This window comes from Phacochoerus africanus, chromosome 7 (assembly GCF_016906955.1).
Source record: "Phacochoerus africanus isolate WHEZ1 chromosome 7, ROS_Pafr_v1, whole genome shotgun sequence".
NCBI classification, from domain to species: Eukaryota; Metazoa; Chordata; class Mammalia; order Artiodactyla; family Suidae; genus Phacochoerus; species Phacochoerus africanus.
In genome coordinates this window covers 3,370,074-3,388,003 of record NC_062550.1, presented here as the reverse complement: position 1 = coordinate 3,388,003, position 17,930 = coordinate 3,370,074, and the positions used below count along the sequence as shown (strand labels likewise).

The 17,930-nt window shown below is 63.0% G+C and overlaps 1 protein-coding gene across 1 annotated transcript in view; it reads left to right on the top strand.

Moving 5' to 3' along the window:
- LOC125130538 (collagen alpha-1(I) chain-like) overlaps positions 1 to 17,930 on the top strand; it is a 41,272-nt gene that overhangs the window by 11,477 nt on the left and 11,865 nt on the right. Inside the window, exons 2-3 of the mRNA XM_047785984.1 lie at positions 14,326 to 14,450; positions 16,233 to 16,303. Coding sequence (XP_047641940.1) covers positions 14,326 to 14,450; positions 16,233 to 16,289 — 182 coding nt within the window. The 3' untranslated portion in view covers positions 16,290 to 16,303. The remainder of the gene's footprint in view (positions 1 to 14,325; positions 14,451 to 16,232; positions 16,304 to 17,930) is intronic.

Sequence of the window (17,930 nt, the reverse complement as noted above, 5' to 3'; positions counted from 1 at the left end):
GGGCTGCAGAGACAGGCATCTCTGTAGCAGAGATAATTAAAACATTTTCATGATTATGACAGCCACATTCTGCTGCTGCAAGCTGGAAGATCACTCCACCCAAATATTTAGCAAGCACCAAATAAAACACTGGTGGCAAAATAAAAGTAATAGCAAGAAACAGAGTGTAATAAATTCTAAAGGCAGAGGAGTCGAGAGACTAGAGAAGCTGGTAGAGGGGGCGTGGGGGGGGGTAATCATTTGGAAAGAATTTAGACTTCTCAGAGCTGCCCACTCCTCCTTTTTTTTAAATTTTATTTTTTGTTATAATTAACGTTGGTGAATCGGCCTTTAATTCTAAATCCTGGAACGATAGTCCCATTTCCTGAGCATTAGCTCGCCGTCTTTTTGGACAGGGTAGGGGCAGGTAGCATAAAATCAATTAATCTCCATAAATGAGCATTTTCCCTCTAAATTAGTATCTTCCTCTGAGGTTCTGTTCCTCTAATCGTCTTACTGCATCTGGATAATACATTTTCCAGCATACATCTTATGCAGTTGGGATAGTTAGATGAGATCAAATATCATCTTAGTTTTTTAACTCGGGCCGTAACACTTTATCTTTCCCAAATCAGTAAAATTCCATGGAGGTTTTTGTTTGTTTGGTTGGTTTTGTTTTTTTAATCAGGCAAAAATATCAGCATTCTCCATGGTACCCAGTACGTAGCGATATTTTTTTCGAAGAAAGTACCACGCATCTCAGTTTTCACATGATCTCGCTTCTATATAAATTCCACTATAGACTGAAATTATACATTCTCGCAGCACAGATGGGCTGGTCTGTCATTACGACTGCTGGGTCCTTGTTGGAACACACAGCATATTTCAGTGTGGCGTCGACAATTTCGAAGAACTGAGGTCAAAATAAACAAGTTGCATTTGTGTATAAAAACAGCCTTATTAAATGATCTTCTGATCCCCCGGGGGGGAAAAAAATGGGTAGAGGAACAACCACCACCTTCATTAAACTTTAATTTCACATTTGATCTTTCAGCTGCACCTTTCGAAGACTCCAAACGCCTTCTGTCAGAGGACCTTACCTGTTGTAATCAATTACCAATTTTTAGTCTTGTTTGCCTCATGAACGGCGTGACCCTAGGTGTATATTCAAAATGATGGGGTTTGGGACTTTTTGGTTTTAATATCATCATAATCTCTATAGGAAAGACATTCAGTCTTTAACTGTCCTATGTAGACGTCCATAAAATTATTTTGAGAAGCTTCCAAAAAAATCAGATGATCACTATTTTGCCTGGTCGAAAGGTACATTGAAGTCCCAGCTGAAATAAATAAGTAAATAAATAAACTCAACAGGTAAACGACACAGAGTAGCTATAAACTTAAAAAAAAAAAATTATCTCGCCAAGATAACAAAGTGTAGAATTTATTGGTCCATATCAACGCACGTGAGGGCAGAGGGGTTTTACAGCCACAATAATTTGCAAATGATGATAACTGTTTATTTTGCGAATTTGCTCACATTATGATGTAATCGGTTCCAAGGGCTCCCCACCCCCCCACCCCCCACCTCCCGCCCCGTATTTCTAAATGTTCGCTTCCGCGCACCTGATTCTGGAGCCAGGCTCTGGGGCTCTCAGCCTGCGAGGCCCTTCCTGCCCTTCCTGGCGGGAACAGCACACCCAGGTGCTCCCTGGGCCGCGTCCTGGATGCTCCCAGCCCCCTTCCGTTGCTGGCAGGAGGGCTTTGTTGTGGCCTGTTTATTTTAAGGAAGGTGCCTGTTGGCGGAGATATTGGGAGTCATAGGGAAAGTGAGGCGGGGATGGAATTGGCCAGAGCCCTTTAGTAGCTGCTCTCTGCTCTTGGATGGTGTAACCACCTCATCCTTCCTGATTTGGGCCTTTGAGGCCCGTCTCTACCAGACCGTCCGTATTTACCGTCAGCCCCGGGGGTCCTGACAATCAGGAAATGGGACCTCCCAGCTTCCTGAGTCGGGGTCTCTGGGCCCCGGCCTCACGGGGCGGGGACAGTGATGGAGACAGTGGCACCGGGCCGCCTTCGCGTTTGGAAGAGGAGGGTGGAGGAGAGCACGGCCCCCGGACTCGTGGTCCGGCTGCAGCCCCCCTGTTTTTATTTCGTGGCCGAGCTGAGCAAGAGTGAGGCCTTTCACCTCTCGGTGCCTCAGTCCCCTCGTCTGTCAAATGGGCCCAGGAAGCGTCCCTGCCTCGTGGTAACATGTGAAGCGCCTGGCACGACCCTCGGTTCACAGAGTGCCCAGGACCCGCCGTAGGTGCTCGATTGATTTGCGAGTCAGAAATGCCAGCAGGGCAGGGCCCCGGTGGCTGTCCCTCCAGAGTCCCTCCAGGGGAGGCCTGAGCCTGAGAGCTTCGACCAGACGATGAGGGTTGCGATGGGATTTGAACCCAGGCCTGCCGCCCGCAAAGCCCGCGTGCTGCTGTCTTAAGTGGGAGTGTCCGCGCGGCAGCCCGAGGGGACGGCGGCTCTTGGCCCTGGGTGTGCCCCTCGGCGGAGCCGTCACACCCGCTTCTCCCGGCACTGGGTGGACAGGCGCTGCGGGCACCGGGTCTGTGGGCCCCGCCAGGCCCCCGCTGTCCCCTCGGAGGGGCGGACCGCCCCGCTGGCCGGCCATTTGCGGACGGGGAGGACCGCGCGGAGCCTCCAGCCCTGGGGAGGAAATGGCGTCGCGGGCAGGAGCCCGGAAGGCGGGCGGGGGCGGGAGGTGCCCGGGCTGGGCCCGTCGCCGTGCCGGCGCCCTCCTGCGGGCAGCGGGCAGCAGGGCCGGCCTTCCACGCAGGCCTGCGTGTGGGTGCCCGCGCGCACGGGTGCATGTGTGCGCCCGCGTGTGCATCCGCCTGCCAGGCTCCAGCCCTGAGCCACACACCCTGGCGCTTTCGCAGGCTCAGTTTCCCCGCCAGGAGCACGATGGGGACTGGGGCGCCTTTGATGAGACGCCGTGAGCCCCAGCCCACGTCTGCGCAAACGAGGCCTTGATGAGCGGGATATTCTCAAGTCCCTCTTGACTCGGGAGGCCTGGCGTCTCTCACCTTTAAGACGAGGGTGGCAGCATCGGCCTCGGGGACCGGTCAGACTCGGCAAGCCGTCCGAGAGGCCGCCACTGGCCTGGCTCATCCCTCGCTGCAGCCTCGGAGGAGGCGACCAGAGGCCTGGGCTCTCGGGAGAGCAGCCTGCCCTCCTCCGCCTCGGTTTCCCCGTCTGTGGGGCAGGAGAGGAGCCCTCCCCACGGGCTTCTTGGGAGTTGGGTGATGTCACCTGCTGTTGACGGGAGCAGGTTTGGGGGGGACCCTGGAAAACGGCCCAACCTCGGGTCCCTGTGACCCTCGGGTCCCCGTGACTCTTGATGGAGGCAGAGGCCGGGCCGCCAACCCCCAGAAGGGAGTGGCGGCCGGGGGCCTGGGGACCTGGCTGCTGGGTTGCTGGCGCGGGAGGGAACCTCTGGCTGTTTCTGGGAGCCGGCCCTGCCCGGGATTCCTGCAGTGGGTGTGCCCGCCTTCCGGGCGTGGGTGGAGGGACCCTGGAGGGGGGCGGCCCTTCCTGCGCTCCCGCTGCCGTCGCGTCCTCTTGGTGGTGCTGCCTCTTCTAGCTCAAGGGGAGGAGGAGTCCCACCTGCGCCACAGGCTGGGCATGGGCACGGGCACTGGACAGGGCAGCCGAGGCCTTCAGCTGCTGCCTGGGGCTCGGCGGCGTGGAGAGGGTGCCCTCCAGCCTGGCGCCTTGGTCGTGAGCACACAGTTGTAACTTGCCCTGTGCCAACGCTTCCCAGGCTCCCAGCACGAGATGGGCGGGTGAGAGGGCCTGCAGGGCTTCAGCTTCGTCCTGGGTGCTCCTGCCCGGGCCTGGACAGACACCTCCAGGTGGCCACTCTTGGGCCTGGCAGTGTGGCAGGCCATCGTGGCCCACAGCCTCGGTGGTACCAGCAGGGACAGGCCTGGCGCCACAGTGTCCAGCTGCCGGGAAGGGCGGGTGAGACTGGCCAGGGCAGGACCCGTGGGGGCCAGGGTGGCCAAAATCCCCGGCCGTGGCTCACTGGAGAGAGTTGGGGGTCACCGTTGTCTCCCCTAAGGGAGGCCAGCATGTGTCTCGTGGTGCAGACAGGACTCAGCTCCTGCGGTTGGGAAGAACTGACCTTCATTGACCTACTAAGCGCCAGGGCCGGGGACTTTAATCCATTTTTAAATTTAATCTGCCCAATTCCATTTCGTTTCAATGTCCAGTCAGAGCCAGCAGGTGCCAGCACCGTTCTGGTGCTGGCACAGGGCAGCAGCAGGACGCCCGCGTCCCTGCCTGTGTGGAGGGTGGGTGTTAACTCTTCTCTGAGAAAACCGAGGCTCAGAGAGGCCAGAGTCACACAGCCAGCTGGCGACAGGGCCTGCACCCCAAGCTGGGTCTCGGACTGCAGGACCCCCCCTCTCCCCAGGCCGGGTGGGAACAGCTGGGCAAGGGGCCCTTGTTTCTCGCCATCCTCTCAGATGCTGACTCAGCGGGCTCTCCCCAGACGCCCGCTGCCAGGAGGACCTGTCCTGAGGCCTGGAGGTCCTCCGCCCCAGGGACAGCCAGGATGTGCCTCCCTCCCTGCCTCCCCTCCGGGGCCCCCAGGACCCCTCTCTGCCTGGTTGCTGTCACTGCAGGATCAGGGGCCTGCCGGTCGGGCTGACCACACCCCGAGCGCCCCGCTGGGCGAGGGCTCCAGGCCTTTGTGCCGAGAGTGCTGGCCGGGCGTGGGCAGGGTGCGGCGTGGCAGCAGGCGACGAGGAGGAGGGAGCCGTGGGTTGGTCCTTCCTCCCCGTGTGCCTGCGGCCCAGAGCGGGAGGCGTACGTGGTTTAGGCCCAGGTGATCTTAGAAGCGCTGCAGAGCTTAACACTCACACCCAGGAGGAAAACCGTGGGTCGACGTTGCAGAGGCTGAGGCGGGCAGGACCGTTTCCCGGCTCGCACGGCCTCAGGATGCTCCTCGCTGCCCCCTGCCAGCCAGTCCTTCCATCGCGTCAGGGGCCCGCGGTGGGGACCAGGAGCCCCGGGCTTTTCTCAGGTTTGGCGGCAAAGGGCTTGTTACGCCCCCCAGCCCCCAGCATCAGATGGACCCTGACTTCGCTCCTGTGGAGACACGCACACCTTATCTTCGGGTCTGTGGGTTGGCTGCGAGCTGGTGTCACCACGGCTGGGTCCCAGGTCGGGGGGCTCCCTGGCGTGAGGGCAGAGCAGAGGTGTCCGGGTGCCGAGTACAAGCTCTTGTGAAACCTGCTCTCTGCCCGCGAACAGGGGGCACTGGCAGGGCTGAGAGGCCCTGCGGTCTGTCTCTGCAGGGCCCCTCCCTGGTGCTCCTGTCCCCCGATCCCCAGGCTTCCTTGTGGTTCAGAGAGGCTCAGAGCCCGCTGGACTCTCCCAGGACACCTGAGAGAGGTGAGGGGCCCGCTCTGGGCGGCCCGGCTCGGGGTGCAGGAGCGGGTGGCAGCGTCGTCCAGTGGCCGGGGGGCGTGGAGCAGACCTTACGGAGTGTCGGGTCCTTCTTGGAGGGCTAGAGCCCAGACCGGCAGGGGTGCCAGCTCACAGGGCAGGGGACCTTGTTCAGCAACCGTGGGCCCTCCTGGGGGCCCAGGCCCAGGCTGAGGTGGTGCCGGGTGGGAGCTGGCCCAGCCGGGTGCCAAGCAAAGGGGCAGCCTGGAGCCCCCAGCGCATGTACCCGCGGAATCAGGGAGCCTCCTGGAGGTGGCACACCCACAGCCCAGGCTCGTTACTGAATCCAGCCCTGGGCCTGCCACGTCCCAGGGCCCTGCTGCCAGGCGCGGCCCCTCCCACCGCCCCACGCCAGCCCTGCACAGGCCACATCTGCTGCCGCAGCCGTGCCAGAGCTCCGCCTCCCCGGCTCCGTCCCCATGGAAACCATGGGGAGGGGGGGTCCTGCTGCATTTGGCCCGCTGACTGGTTTCCATTAGAGCCAGCCCGCTTTCCTTGAGACTTGCCCTGAGGTTCAGGGCTCCCCCCCGAGGGGTTTCTTTCCACATTTCCCCAGCGCTGGCCTGCCCTGTGCCAGGGGACCCAGCGGTCTGGGCCTGCCCGTCCTGGCTGACATCCCTCGGTGGAGTGAGCGCCCAGAGTCCCGCCCAGGGCCTTGGCCAGTCCTGGTCTTAACAGGCTACAGGCCCAGGCTCTGTCTTTTCTTGCCCAAGACCAGCAGCTGCTGAGGATCAGACGCAGGACCTGAGTCAGGGGCCCCGGGCTCCGCCGCACAGGGCTGTGCCGTAGAACCACGGGGGCGGGGGGGGGGACCTTGAAGAAGCCCCTTCGCCTCTCTGGGCCTCAGTTTACCCATCTGTGAAACGAGAGGGCTGAACTGTTCCTGCAGTTTCTTGGAAGGCCGAGAGAAAGAGAGAAAATGAAGCTGCGGCAACGCCAGCTCTTCTGGAGTCTCCGTTCGGGGATTTTTGTTTGTTTTCAAAGAGCGATTTTTTTTTTTTTTTTTAAAGGAAGGAGCTGTGGAATTTGACCGGAGATCAGATTTGAGAGGCCAAGAGGCAGCCAGAGCCCGCGGACCCACGGCATGGGAAGGCCTGGCCTGGCCGTGGGCGGCCAGAGGCCTGTGCAGCTGTGCCCGCCAGGCTGCACTTGGCATCTGTTGGGTGCCCAGTGACCTGGTCATGAATGCTGTGAGCAGAGGCATGAAATGTGCCCCTGATGGATCCAGAGGGCTCTGGAAAACTACCCAAGAGGTTTCGGAGGTCAGCAACATGGGCAGAAAATGAGATCCAGCTTTGAAAAAAACCCAGGCGGCCCATCCTCCAGGGAGACCGACGGGCCCGCCAGAGGCCTGGGGGCACCAGAGCTCCATTGTCTTTGAGGAGCTCGCCCAGGGCTGGTCCAGGGCAGCTGCCCCAAACCCCGCCTGGTGCCCCAAAGGAGGTGCCAACTTCCCCACCTCGTGGGGGGGGGGGCGGTGTTCGCTGGAGCTGATGGGTGACAACTTGGGGACTTTTTGCCCAACCTGCCAATTGGGTGGTTCGGCTCCTCCCAGAGAACTCAGCTTGCAGGTGCTTGTCGTGAAATGTCACAGATACCTCTGCTGGGCCACTGCCACTGCCGTCCTGGGGGCACTGACGAGCTTAGGGTGGGAGCAGAACCTTAGGGGCGACAGGCCTTCAAGGCAGCGGGGAGCAGATTGCCGGGTGGCTTGGGCGATGGAGAGTAACCCTGACCCGCCGGTTCGTGTGGAAATTAGGTGAGGGTTGGGGTCAAGGCTGGATACGCGATGGGCGACGACATGGGGGGCTGCACCCGCCCCGGATCCTCACCGCGCGCAGAGCAGGCTGCAAGTCCCAGAGGGACCTTCACCCAGCCCGTCTCCAGGGAAGCGGAAACCGTCCTTCAAGGTCGCCTGGAACCTGCTGCTGGAAGGCCCTGGGTGTCCACGATGGTGCTTCCTCTTCCTCGTCCGGGCCCAGGGACCCAGTCCCTCCCCACCCGCAGCTGCAGACCGGCCTGCGGCCCGAGTCCACCTGGGTTTGCAATAGATGGTGGCGGCGGGAGAAGCAGCTGCCATTCCCTGCGGACACTGTCACAGCAGCTCAAAGGGTAGGCTGCTGGCGTCTTGAGTTTTCTGTCCTGGGCAGGAATGAAAGTTTGGTTGAATAGGGGTGCCCCCAGTAAAGCGGGCCGAGGGAGCGAGCAGGGCGGAGCAGGCGGCTGCCCTCCCCTCTGGCCGAGGTTGATTTAGACACACGGGGAGACTGGATGACGTGGGAGGTGCAGGAAATTTCCCAGGGAGAGCAGGGAGAGAAGAAAGAGGAGCTTAAGGGCCCAGATGATTGTAAAGCCTGGGTGGTGATTTATGGCGGGCGGGCGGGTCCTCCGCCGTCTGCATTGCCCCCCCCCCCAGCCCTGTCCTCTGTGCCCAGGGTCCCACTGGGAGGGGACCCGGGGTGGGAGAGCAGCGAGGCCCCTGGGCACCGTCTGGCACCCAGGCTCGGCTTTGTGTTATGGGGAGCCCCTCGGTGTGCCCGGCTCTGATGTCTGTTATTTGGGGCGACCTCATGGAACCCTGATGCGCCCCTAGGCAGAAAGCTGGGGGCCAGGAGGCTGAGCCCCTCGCTCAGATCTAAATGGTGGCACCTGAACCAGACTAGCCAGCGTCCTCAACCCTGGACCCTTTCCTCTGCCCACTGCTGTGTTCGGGGCCTCGGGCAGACAGCCCATTAGAAGGGAGCAGCTGTCACTGTTGGGAGGGAAACAGCCAAGACTGTGGAGTCGCAGAAGCGAGAAGGTACGGTTTGTGGCTTGCACTGGGACTGCTGTGCTGCTCGACGAGAGAGGCCGGGCGGGCTGCCTGGACGGTGGGCCATCCGGGGCCTGACCTGGGGTGGCTCCCTGGGGACCTTACTGGGGTGGGTGACCACACCCATCCTCTCGCTCCCTCTTGTTCTTCCTGGAGGACGTCCCCACAGCTGCTGACCTGCCCCGTCTGCCTTGACTCCTGTCCTTGCCGCACCCGAACCGTCCCAAGCTCTTCCGGTTCTGCAGTCTTGCAGCATATTTCTCCGGCCCGGCCCGGAACCTGCCCTCGCTCAGGCCTCCGCCCCGTCTGCCACCTTGCGGGGCTCCGCTCGGGCACCTGGCTGAAGTCCAGTCTCCATGGGGCTCGAGAGGCCCCCACCAGCCTGCCCTGCCCACCCCCATGGCACCAGCCTCTACCTCTCCAGATGGCCGCACAGAGTCACCTCCTCCTGGAAGCCCTCCCTGCCCTACAGGCGCATTGCCCTCGGAGACTGGGCGCCTCGGGAGGGACAGGCCACGAGCAGCAGCCTGGCACAGGGCAGGCTCTGGGAGAACGCTTTGTGAATGAACGAAACAGGATCCAGAGAATGAAGTGGAAGACGAGAAGGCCTCGCACCAAACCCTGGCTTCCGCACGGCAGCACGAGCCACCAGGCTGGCTGCAGCGCCCGCCATCCAGGCACTCGGGGAAACACGTGGATGGAGCTTATGCCTCCGCCTCCGCCACGTACACTCCCTGTTAGGACACATCCGAGGGGCTTGTGAAACCACACCTCATCACCGACGGCGTGGTGTCCCCGACAGACGACAGAAGGCCCCGAGCTTTGAACGCCCGCAGCCCCAGAGGGCGGGCTGCAGGATGACGCCAGGCAGAGGGAGAACCAGGCTGCTTCCCAGGGCTCCCAGCAGGAGGACCGGCTAGTAGAGGTGCCCGTGGGGGGCTGGGGGGCCTTCACCTCTCAGATCACTGCGCGTGAGAGGCAGGGCTCCGTCAGCCCATCCAGCGTCATGGGTGGGTCACAGCATGTTCTGTAAATTGGGGTTAGCTGTTTCCAGTTCACAGGTGTCCTGCCTGGTCCTGCTCCCACATTGTTGCAGCTCTCGGGGAGCTCTTCCTCCAGGGGGGTGATCACAAACTGTGCGGCCCCCTCCCCTCCCCTCCCCTCCCCTGCAGTGGCCGGCTGTGCCAGGTCGGCCCTGCCCAGCCACGGGGCGGGACCTCTGCAGTCCGTCCACCGTCCACAGCTTGGTGATGGACAAGGATGTCGGTGTCCAGCATCCTGCCGGGAATCCTGCATCTTTGTTCAGCTGAGGCAGGGCTGGCGCAGCTTCCATTCCATTCCCGCCTTCACGGTGTACTTTGGGGCGATCAGCGCGGACGCGCGGGCGGGGGCCTCCATCGCATCCCTTGTTCTGCTGCGAGATCTGGGGCTGGTCCCTCCCTTGCCAGAGACCTTGGTTTTGCTCCCACCACCCCGTCTCTGACTTTGGGTGGGTGGGCCTCGGGGAGGTTCCGAGAGGCCAGGTTGGGGGTGGCTGCTTCCGACGTGTGGACGTGCTCCTGGACTTGGAGCTGGGCCCCACTGCTTGGGTCTCCCTGGGGGAGCCGGGAAAGCTGTACGCACAGAAACGAGAGGTCCACCCTGTTGCTCTTCCAAGGGCGGGAACTGCCCCAGCCCTTCTCCGGGGCGTGGCTGGGTGGTTAAGAAGCTGTGATAAGGCCACTTGGGGGGAGCGTCTGTGGCGCTTCAGCAGGACCCACGGGGTTTCCACCTGCGTGGGCATCGGCTCTGGGGAAGGCAGAAGCCCCTCTGGGAGGGGAGCCCCGGGCTCTGGGCTCAGGAGGACGTGCCTGCCTTTGCTGCCTCTTTATCCTCTTCCCTGGTGTGTTTAAGGAGCATCTATTCCTTTTGCAATGGAAACAAGAAATCATTTAAATTACAAAACTAAGCGCCTGGCCAGAGCGAAACTGACCCGCCGGAAATTCTCACTGCGTGTTCACCCCAAAAGAGAGACCTTACAAAAGGGGGAGACACATTTTGTCCCTTTAAAGGAGCAGAGGTGACTTGAGGGCAAGGGGGGGTGCTCTTTGGATGGGGGATGGGGCACCCCCCACCCCCAGCCCCAGACGTGGCGGGGCTACAGCTCTGAGGCAGGGCCCATACTTATGTCTGTTTTTTTTTTTTTTTGGCTTTTTAGGGTCGCGTATGGAGGTTCCTGGGCTATGAGTCGAATCGGAGCTACAGCTGCCCGGCCTACACCACAGCCACAGCAATGCCAGATCCGAGCCGCATCTGCGACCTACACCACAGTTCATGGCAACACCAGATCCTTAACCCACTGAGCGAGGCCAGGGATTGAACCTGCATCCTCGTGGATCCTAGTCGGGTTCTTTACTGCTGAGCCACGACGGGAACTCCCTTATGTCTGCTTCGAATTGATGCCTGAGAGAAAATCTGTAGGGAAAGCAGGCCTCTGTGCTGCTGGGAACCAGAGCCGTTAGTTTGCTGTTACAGATTCTTTGCCCGTGGGCAACAAACCCCACTTGGCAGATGCACGTCTGGCCTTGGCTTGCTTTTCTGGAACCGACTTGGTGACGACCTGGTGTTGGCGACTGCCTTTTGTGAGCACCTACTGTGTGCCCGCCCCGCCACTCGATTCACGTTAATTCGTTTTCCCTGATACCCACTTCGGATGTTAGGGTGTAAACGGCCCCTTTTTAAGGTACAAAACCCAGGTTCAGGCCAGGTTCCTGAAGTCCGCGCAGCCTGGAAGGTTCTCTGTGGCCCGTTCGGCTCTGGAGCCCGGGCCTCTCCCCAGGGCTGCCAGCGGTGCCCCAGAGGCTGTGTCCTTGGGCATTTGAGCTGGTCTGCACGCTGGCCGCACCGCCTGCCCCGGTAGCCATCGGCTCCCCCGCGTCCCTGCTGGAGCGCTTCCGGCCGGCTTCTAGCCCCTCCTGACCTGTCTGGGGCCCCTCCAAGCGCTTGGGGCCTAGCCGGGCATCCCCCAGGGCCAGGCGTCAGCGCTTCCCGGGGCAGGTCTGTGTGTAACTGGGGTGCTCTGGGCACGACTCCTTGGCTTTTGCAGGGAGGATGTTTCTCCTCCACGTGAGCTCTTAGAGGGACCACCTTGAATGCTGAAAACAAGTGTGGACACAGCAGGGCTGAGCCCCTGGGGGTCTCTGTGCCAGCGGGTTTGGGCCTTGCAGCTTGGCCGACGTCGGAGTTCCTGCTGGCAGCTCAGCGCCTCCTGCCCTCGGCTGGGGAGGTGGCTGGTGGTCGGACGAGGCTGGGAGAAAGGTCTGTGGCCCTGGAGTGCCGGGGACTTCTCCTGTGGCCTGGAAGCCCCTGGGGGCTGGCCGAGGGCACTGCCGTCCCCTGAGCCCCCTGTGCCTCGTGCCTCTCCTCTGACCGTGTGAGTAAATCCCAGGAGACCAGCATCGCTGTCCCCTTGTCACAGAGATGGAGACCCGGAGAGGGGACAGGGCTTGTCCAGGGTCACGAGGTTGGGCCGAGCGGGGGTCCCAGCCACCCCCCGGCCACCCTGCTAATGGACGCAGGCGTGTCCTAGAGGCCAGGGATCCCTGTGGGCAAGGAGGGGCCTGGGCGTGGTGGGGTCAGCCTCCGGGGCCTCCCGCTGGGCCCAGTCCTGGTTCTGCAGACTCCGCCGGCCTCCGTCGGCCAGAACCTCGTGGAGGACAGAACCGTGTCAGGGCGGCCCTGTCGTGTGAGGGACCGCACCTGGGGAAGGGCTGAGCCATGCTGCCCGCAGTGCCCCTGGGGCTGGGACGAGGGCGTGGCATCGGGAGCCAGCCTCGAGCTTGGGACATTTACTCCCTGTCACCGGAATGCTCACCACGGCGCTGTCCCCACATCACGGGGGAGGAAGCTGGACCAGAGACGGCAGTCCCATGCCTGGAGCCACACAGCAAGCAGAGGCAGCGGGTCTGGCCAAGGCCCCTTCCCTTCCCCTCCCGCCACAAGCCATCTCATGGATCCTGGGACATGGGGGCTTGTGTCCCTGGGTCACGGCAGTTAGGGGTTCACTGGGGACCCTGAGGCAGGCCCCTGGGTGCACTCGCAGGACAGTTTCGAGGCTCCGAGGGCAAGTCACGCGCCACGTGTCCAGCCAGGAGACGCAGCCGCTGGAGGCAGGCCTGGAGCTCGGGCTACCCGGGTGCCTCTGTGCCAAGCTCCAGGCAGAGCCTTCACTGCTGGAAGCCCAGCAGTCACTCTGCTTGGTGCCCTCTCGGTGGCTGTTGGGCACCCGAGTAGGTGAGGGGTTACGGGGAAAGTGAATGAATGAGGGGCACGGAGGTGGGCGTCCCCTAGGCACTGCTGTGAGGTCGGCCCCTTAGCGGCGGAGGGAGCGCCCCTCCTGTGACACAGGACAGTGATGCAGGCCGGCAGCGGCCAGGCCAGGGCTGATCTCGCCCCAGCTGCTCTGGGAACGTGCATAGGCTCTGGAGCGCGGACTCTATGGTCCCCACCCCGCGGTCCTGGAAGCAAAGGCCAGGAGAGGCGCTAGGCGGTGAGTGAGGAGGGGGCAGCAGGATCAGACCCCACACCGCGTGCAGATGGGGGGCTGGGCTCCCAGGTTCCTGATTCTGTTTCCCGAGAGGGGAGACCTTGGCACAGCCTCTGAGGCATCAAGCAGAGGTGGGCGCAGGGCTGGCTGCAGGCGCGACCCAGCCTTTGGAGCAGGGGGCCCAGGCGCATCCTTGGGGACCCCCACAGGTCCCTGTGGCCTCTGCAGGCCTTAGGAGCTCCATAGGACCCCCAGAGTAGACAGGAACCTGGAGATGCTGCCCAGGGGGAGTGTGCCGACCGCTCCCTGCCCGTGTCCACATGGCTCTCACCCGTCCATTGGGAGTTCCAACCTGTGCTCCGGTGACAGGGCTATGCTCCTAGGGGGACCGGGGGTCTGTGGGAGCCGCACGCCTGCACTGGGGTGCAGGGAGGCAAGTTGGGGGGACCAACACGCTCCAGGGATGTGGTGCCTGGACCCCCCTTCCTCCCAGCCACCCCTCACACTGGCCTGGGGCAGAGGCTCAGGAGAGGAGGGAACCCGGGTGTGCCCCCAATCTGAGTCTGGCCCAAGCCCAGCAGAGTTCCCAGCCGTGGCCAATCACTCCTCGGCCTGGATTTGCTGTTCCTTTTTCCCAAACGACAAGCTTTCCTGCTTTGGGGGAGCCTGAGCACCTTAAGCAGCCTGAGCCCCAGGCGGGGCAGGAGCCGAGACCAGGCTTGGCACTGCCGTGGGCCGAATGCTGGCTTCGGGGCCTTCGCTAAGCCCTCGGGGCCTCAGTGTTCTGGGGCAGCTGGTTCTGGGGTGTCCTCTCACTGGCTCATTCGGGAAAGACCCAAGGTGACACCTGCACCCTTAGTCCTGCCTAGAAGGCCTGGTTCCTTGAGAAATTAGGACACGTCCTTGCTTCCCAGCTGCCTGAGAGGTGGTCGCTGCCTTGGAGCCGCCAGCCTGTGGGGAAACAGGCAGTACCAGCAGCCGGGAGCAGGTGCTAAACCTCCGTCTCTTGCTAGAGCTGACCTACGGCTCCCGATTCAGGAGGTTCCCCAGAGGAGGTGATCTGAAGGATGAGTAGGAATTAGGCCTTGAATGGCAGGAGAACATTCCGGGCCCAGGGAGTGGTGCCAGGCAGGGCTGGAGCGGAGGGGCTGGGGCTGGGGCCCCACGGCGTGGAGACCTTGGTCTGCCCGGAGCAGGTGCCGCGAGCCCCATCAGCGCCCGTGCGCTGCAGGCACTGGAGGATGCGCACGGCTAGGCTGCCAGGGAGCGGCACTTGGGGCTGCGGGAGTGTGAGTCTGGCCCCGGGGACATCGCCGTCCTTTGTCTCTGACCAAGGTCCTCGCTAACCTCCGGGGGCCGAGGCACCTCGTCTGCAGCCCCTGGCGGGCTGCACCCACCCGCAGGTGGCTGTGAGGGGGGCCTCACGGAGCCCCCCCTGTGCTCGGGGCATGGGTCACAGCCTGCTGCGCCAACACCTTGTTCACTTTGTTTCTTGCAGAAGGCGGCTGGTCCCAGAGCACCTCGGAGAAAGCGGACGCCCGTCTTGGCCTTTGGAAGACGCTCAAGGACCACATGGCCGGGTCCACGGTCTCTGCCCTGCGCCTCGAGGGCGAGGCAGCCCAGGTGCGTGGCCTGACCCGATGGGCAGCGTGGACCCGTCCCTCAGGAGACCCCGGCCGCTTCCCCACAGGCCCCACCCTCCCCGGGTCCCCTAGGGCGGGCTCAGCCTGGCACCCCCGCAAGTAGAAGAGATCCCACCTCGTGACCAAGAGTGAGGGAGCTGAGCAAGAGACGCCTGGTCTCTGTGGCCCCCACGAGCCCTGCCACCCACCCCGTGGCCCGATCGTGGCACCGGCTGGCCTCCTCGAAGCGCGTGGAATCAGCGAGGCCCGCGTGGGCTGAGTCGTTGGCAGGGAGACTCCTCTGAGCGAGCTCGGCCTGTCACTGCCCGCAGCCGTGCCAAGCTGGGGCACAGTCAGCCCCCGGCCCATGAGTTGTCTTGCTGGACAGGCTGCCTTGGTGCCCTGAGCCTCGGGCTGCCTGTAAGACTCAGGCAGGAATACCTCCCGGCAGAGGTGGGGGCTCCCAGGGCACCCCAGAGCACCCGTGGCTTCGGCGAGAGGGCCCAGGGTGAGGCAGCAGGGTTGTCATCCACTGGAGGGCAGGACCCCTCCCCCCGCTGCCCCCCGCTGCCCTCCGCCACCTCTCCCTTGGCTGGAGCCCTGCAGGGTCCGGGTTCATCTGCTCGTTACTTTGGGTGTATTGTGCTGGGTGCTGAGCGAGGGGAAGGGGCGGGTTGGGGCAGAGCCGGCCCCCTGCCCTATGCAGCGTGGGGACCCCGGGCAGCCTCAGCTCCTCGTGGCCCGGGGCTTTGTCATTCTCCCTGAGGCAGCCCGGAGGGCTTCCGTGGCTTAGGAACCCAGTGGCCACGTGGCTTTGGGGTCAGTTTCACAGGCGTGGGAAGGGCGTGGAGGTGACCGCTCTGAGGCCTGAGGGTCTGAGCAGCTCCATGTGTGGTCCTGTGTCTGTTGGTACCTCACCAGGACAGGTGCCCACTGCCGGGGGGTATTCTGGACCCCGGGGCTCCCTGTCTGAGCTCCGAGGCATCTCCTGGGACAGCGCCTGAGGGCTCGTGGGAATGGCCACACCATGGCAGGGGACGAAGCCGCAGCCCACCTTCCCTGCTGTGTGACCTTAGGGAACCCCCCTCGCCCCCCACTACTCATTGTCAAAGGGCTTCCGTATCTGACCCTGCCTCCCTCCCAGGCCCCAAAGAGCAGAAGGGGAAGCAGAGCTGGCCGAGAAGTGATGAGGCCAGGGAGATAGGGAGGGAGGGAGGGAACGAGCCTCGCCCAGCTGCAGCCCCCCACTCATCCTGAGCGCATCACATGTTGTTTCATTTAATTTTTCCAAACCCTGAAAACCAAAGTTGAGGGTTTCCTGTGTGCGTCAAGAATCCAGTGTTGTCACTGCAGTGGCTCAGGTTGCTATTGTGGTGTGGGTTTTGTTCCTGGCCTGGGAACTTCCACATGCTGTGGGCACAGCCAAAAAAAAAAAAAAAAAAAATCTAGGTTGAGAGAATGGCGGTGGGAACCCCAAGGTCACCGTCAGGCCTCACTGAGCCTAGCTTTACCCTTGCATCTCTGGCTCCTAAATCTGCATCCTACAGTCACCCTCCTGCCCCTTGCGCGACCCCAGAAAACCAGAGTGGGCACAAAACCACATAGATGCAGTGGCCTTCTGGCCCGTGGCGTCCCCAGGTGGTTCTGAATGGCCCTGAGCTGCGCTGGGCCTTTCGGGTCTTAGGGCGGGGTGGGCTGGAGCCAGCAGGGTGCAGACGCAGGGCGTGTGCCCCACTCACCGGGGGCTCCTTCCCAAGACTTAAGCTTCTCTCTCTCCTCCCAGGTCTTGCCCTTCTTCCCGGCCCCTTCGCCCCCAGCCGATGCCTGGAGCTCGAGGTGACTGAGCGCTCTCAGGTCTGTGCGCTTTTGAATGTTGAAGATCAGAGCTCCCCACCCCCGCCCTCCCTGAAGGGATGTACACACTCTGGTTACACGTGCACGTATGCTCACGTGCACACGCCTGCACGGCCTCTGGAGGACGGGAGCCGGGCGGGCACTTCTCACACCGTTGCTTGGGCTCAGCTCTGTGCGCTGCCTCCGTGGCTCTGCCCTCCTGCCAGAGGAGGGACGGGGTCTGCAGGGAGCCGGGCTGGCCCAGGCGTCTCCCCAGGGAGCCGGTCTCGACCGTCTTCTGGGCTCCCTCCTGCCGCAGGTGAAGTGAAGCCGCCTTTGCGAGGAGGCAGCTGTCACGGGTCCGAGGTGGGAGGACCCGTAACTCCCTGGCATTTCCCAGCGTCTGTGGGGTCGGGCAGAGCTCAGGGGCTCAGCAAGTGATGGGGTCTCCACCCGGCCCTCCCCAGAGAGCCAGCCTCACTGTGGCCTGTCGGGCACACTTGGCTGCTTCCAGCCTCCTGGGGAGTCAATGCAGCCGTGAGGGTCAGACCCAGAGTGGCGTCCGTTCTGCCCCCCCCCCCCCGCTTCTGCCCCCCCCCCCCCCCCGCTTCTCCCCCGCTTCTGCCATGGCCAGGGGCAGGCCTGCCTCCCGGGGCTGGGCAGAGAGGACCCGGGATCCCTCTGCCATCGGGGCCTCTCATGTTTGCAGGTCCAGCTTGCCCACCAGACTCCACAGACGCCACCCCGGGGCTTTACTGTCTGCATGCAGGGCCTGTGCCAGCTGGTGCCCGAGGGTGGGGTGGGACACTCTGGGGGCGGGAGGGCCTCCAAGGACTTCAGAGACGGAGGAGAGAGGGGGACACGAGGGGGGAATAGCGGAGGGAAAGAACAGAGCAGAGGCAGAGAGAGCAGGGCCGGGAGAAGTGAGAAGGGAGACGGCAGAGCCACCAGGACCCGCGCGCAGCTGTCCCTGAGGAGACGGCCTCGGGGGTGCTGCCCAAGGCCATCTGGGCAGGTGCTCCCCTGGCACCCACTGTGAAGTCCCCAGTGTCCCCAGGACAGTGGTGGCCTCCTGGGTCCAGAAGAAACGCAGGGCAGCCCTCACACAGGCTCGGCCAGCAGAACGGCACCTGGGACCAAGCCCAGGCCACGAGGGTGAGACCTCAGGCATGGGGAGGGGCCCCCGGAGAGCCTGGGCTGGTCTACCTAGGAGGCTGGCAGGCTCCCGGGCCAGGACGATGGGGCCGGGCGAAGCGGCCGCGGCCCGGGACGCGTGGGGAGGGGCCTGGAGCGTACCCTGCGGTGGATGGAAGACGAGGCCTGTGCACACCGTCGGGGCTTACTCAGGGCTCGCCCAGCGCCTAAGTCATCGCCAGAGTGGCCACACAGCCCGGTCACTGCGAGGCTGAGCCCGTGCCCAGGGCCAGTGGGGAGGGCGCCTCCTCGCCCTGTGCACGGCCCTGTCGCCACCGGGCTCGCCTCCTCCATCCTGTTAATCCAAAGCAGAGACGGGGCCCAGACAGCCCTGCTCCGGCCTCGCCTGTGGTCCTGGAGTTCTGGGCTGTGGAAGCCCTGTGGGGTGCTGACTCGGGCTCAGGGGGCATTGAAGGTTTGGGGGGACAGGGACTAACTTGGCAGGATTTGCTTT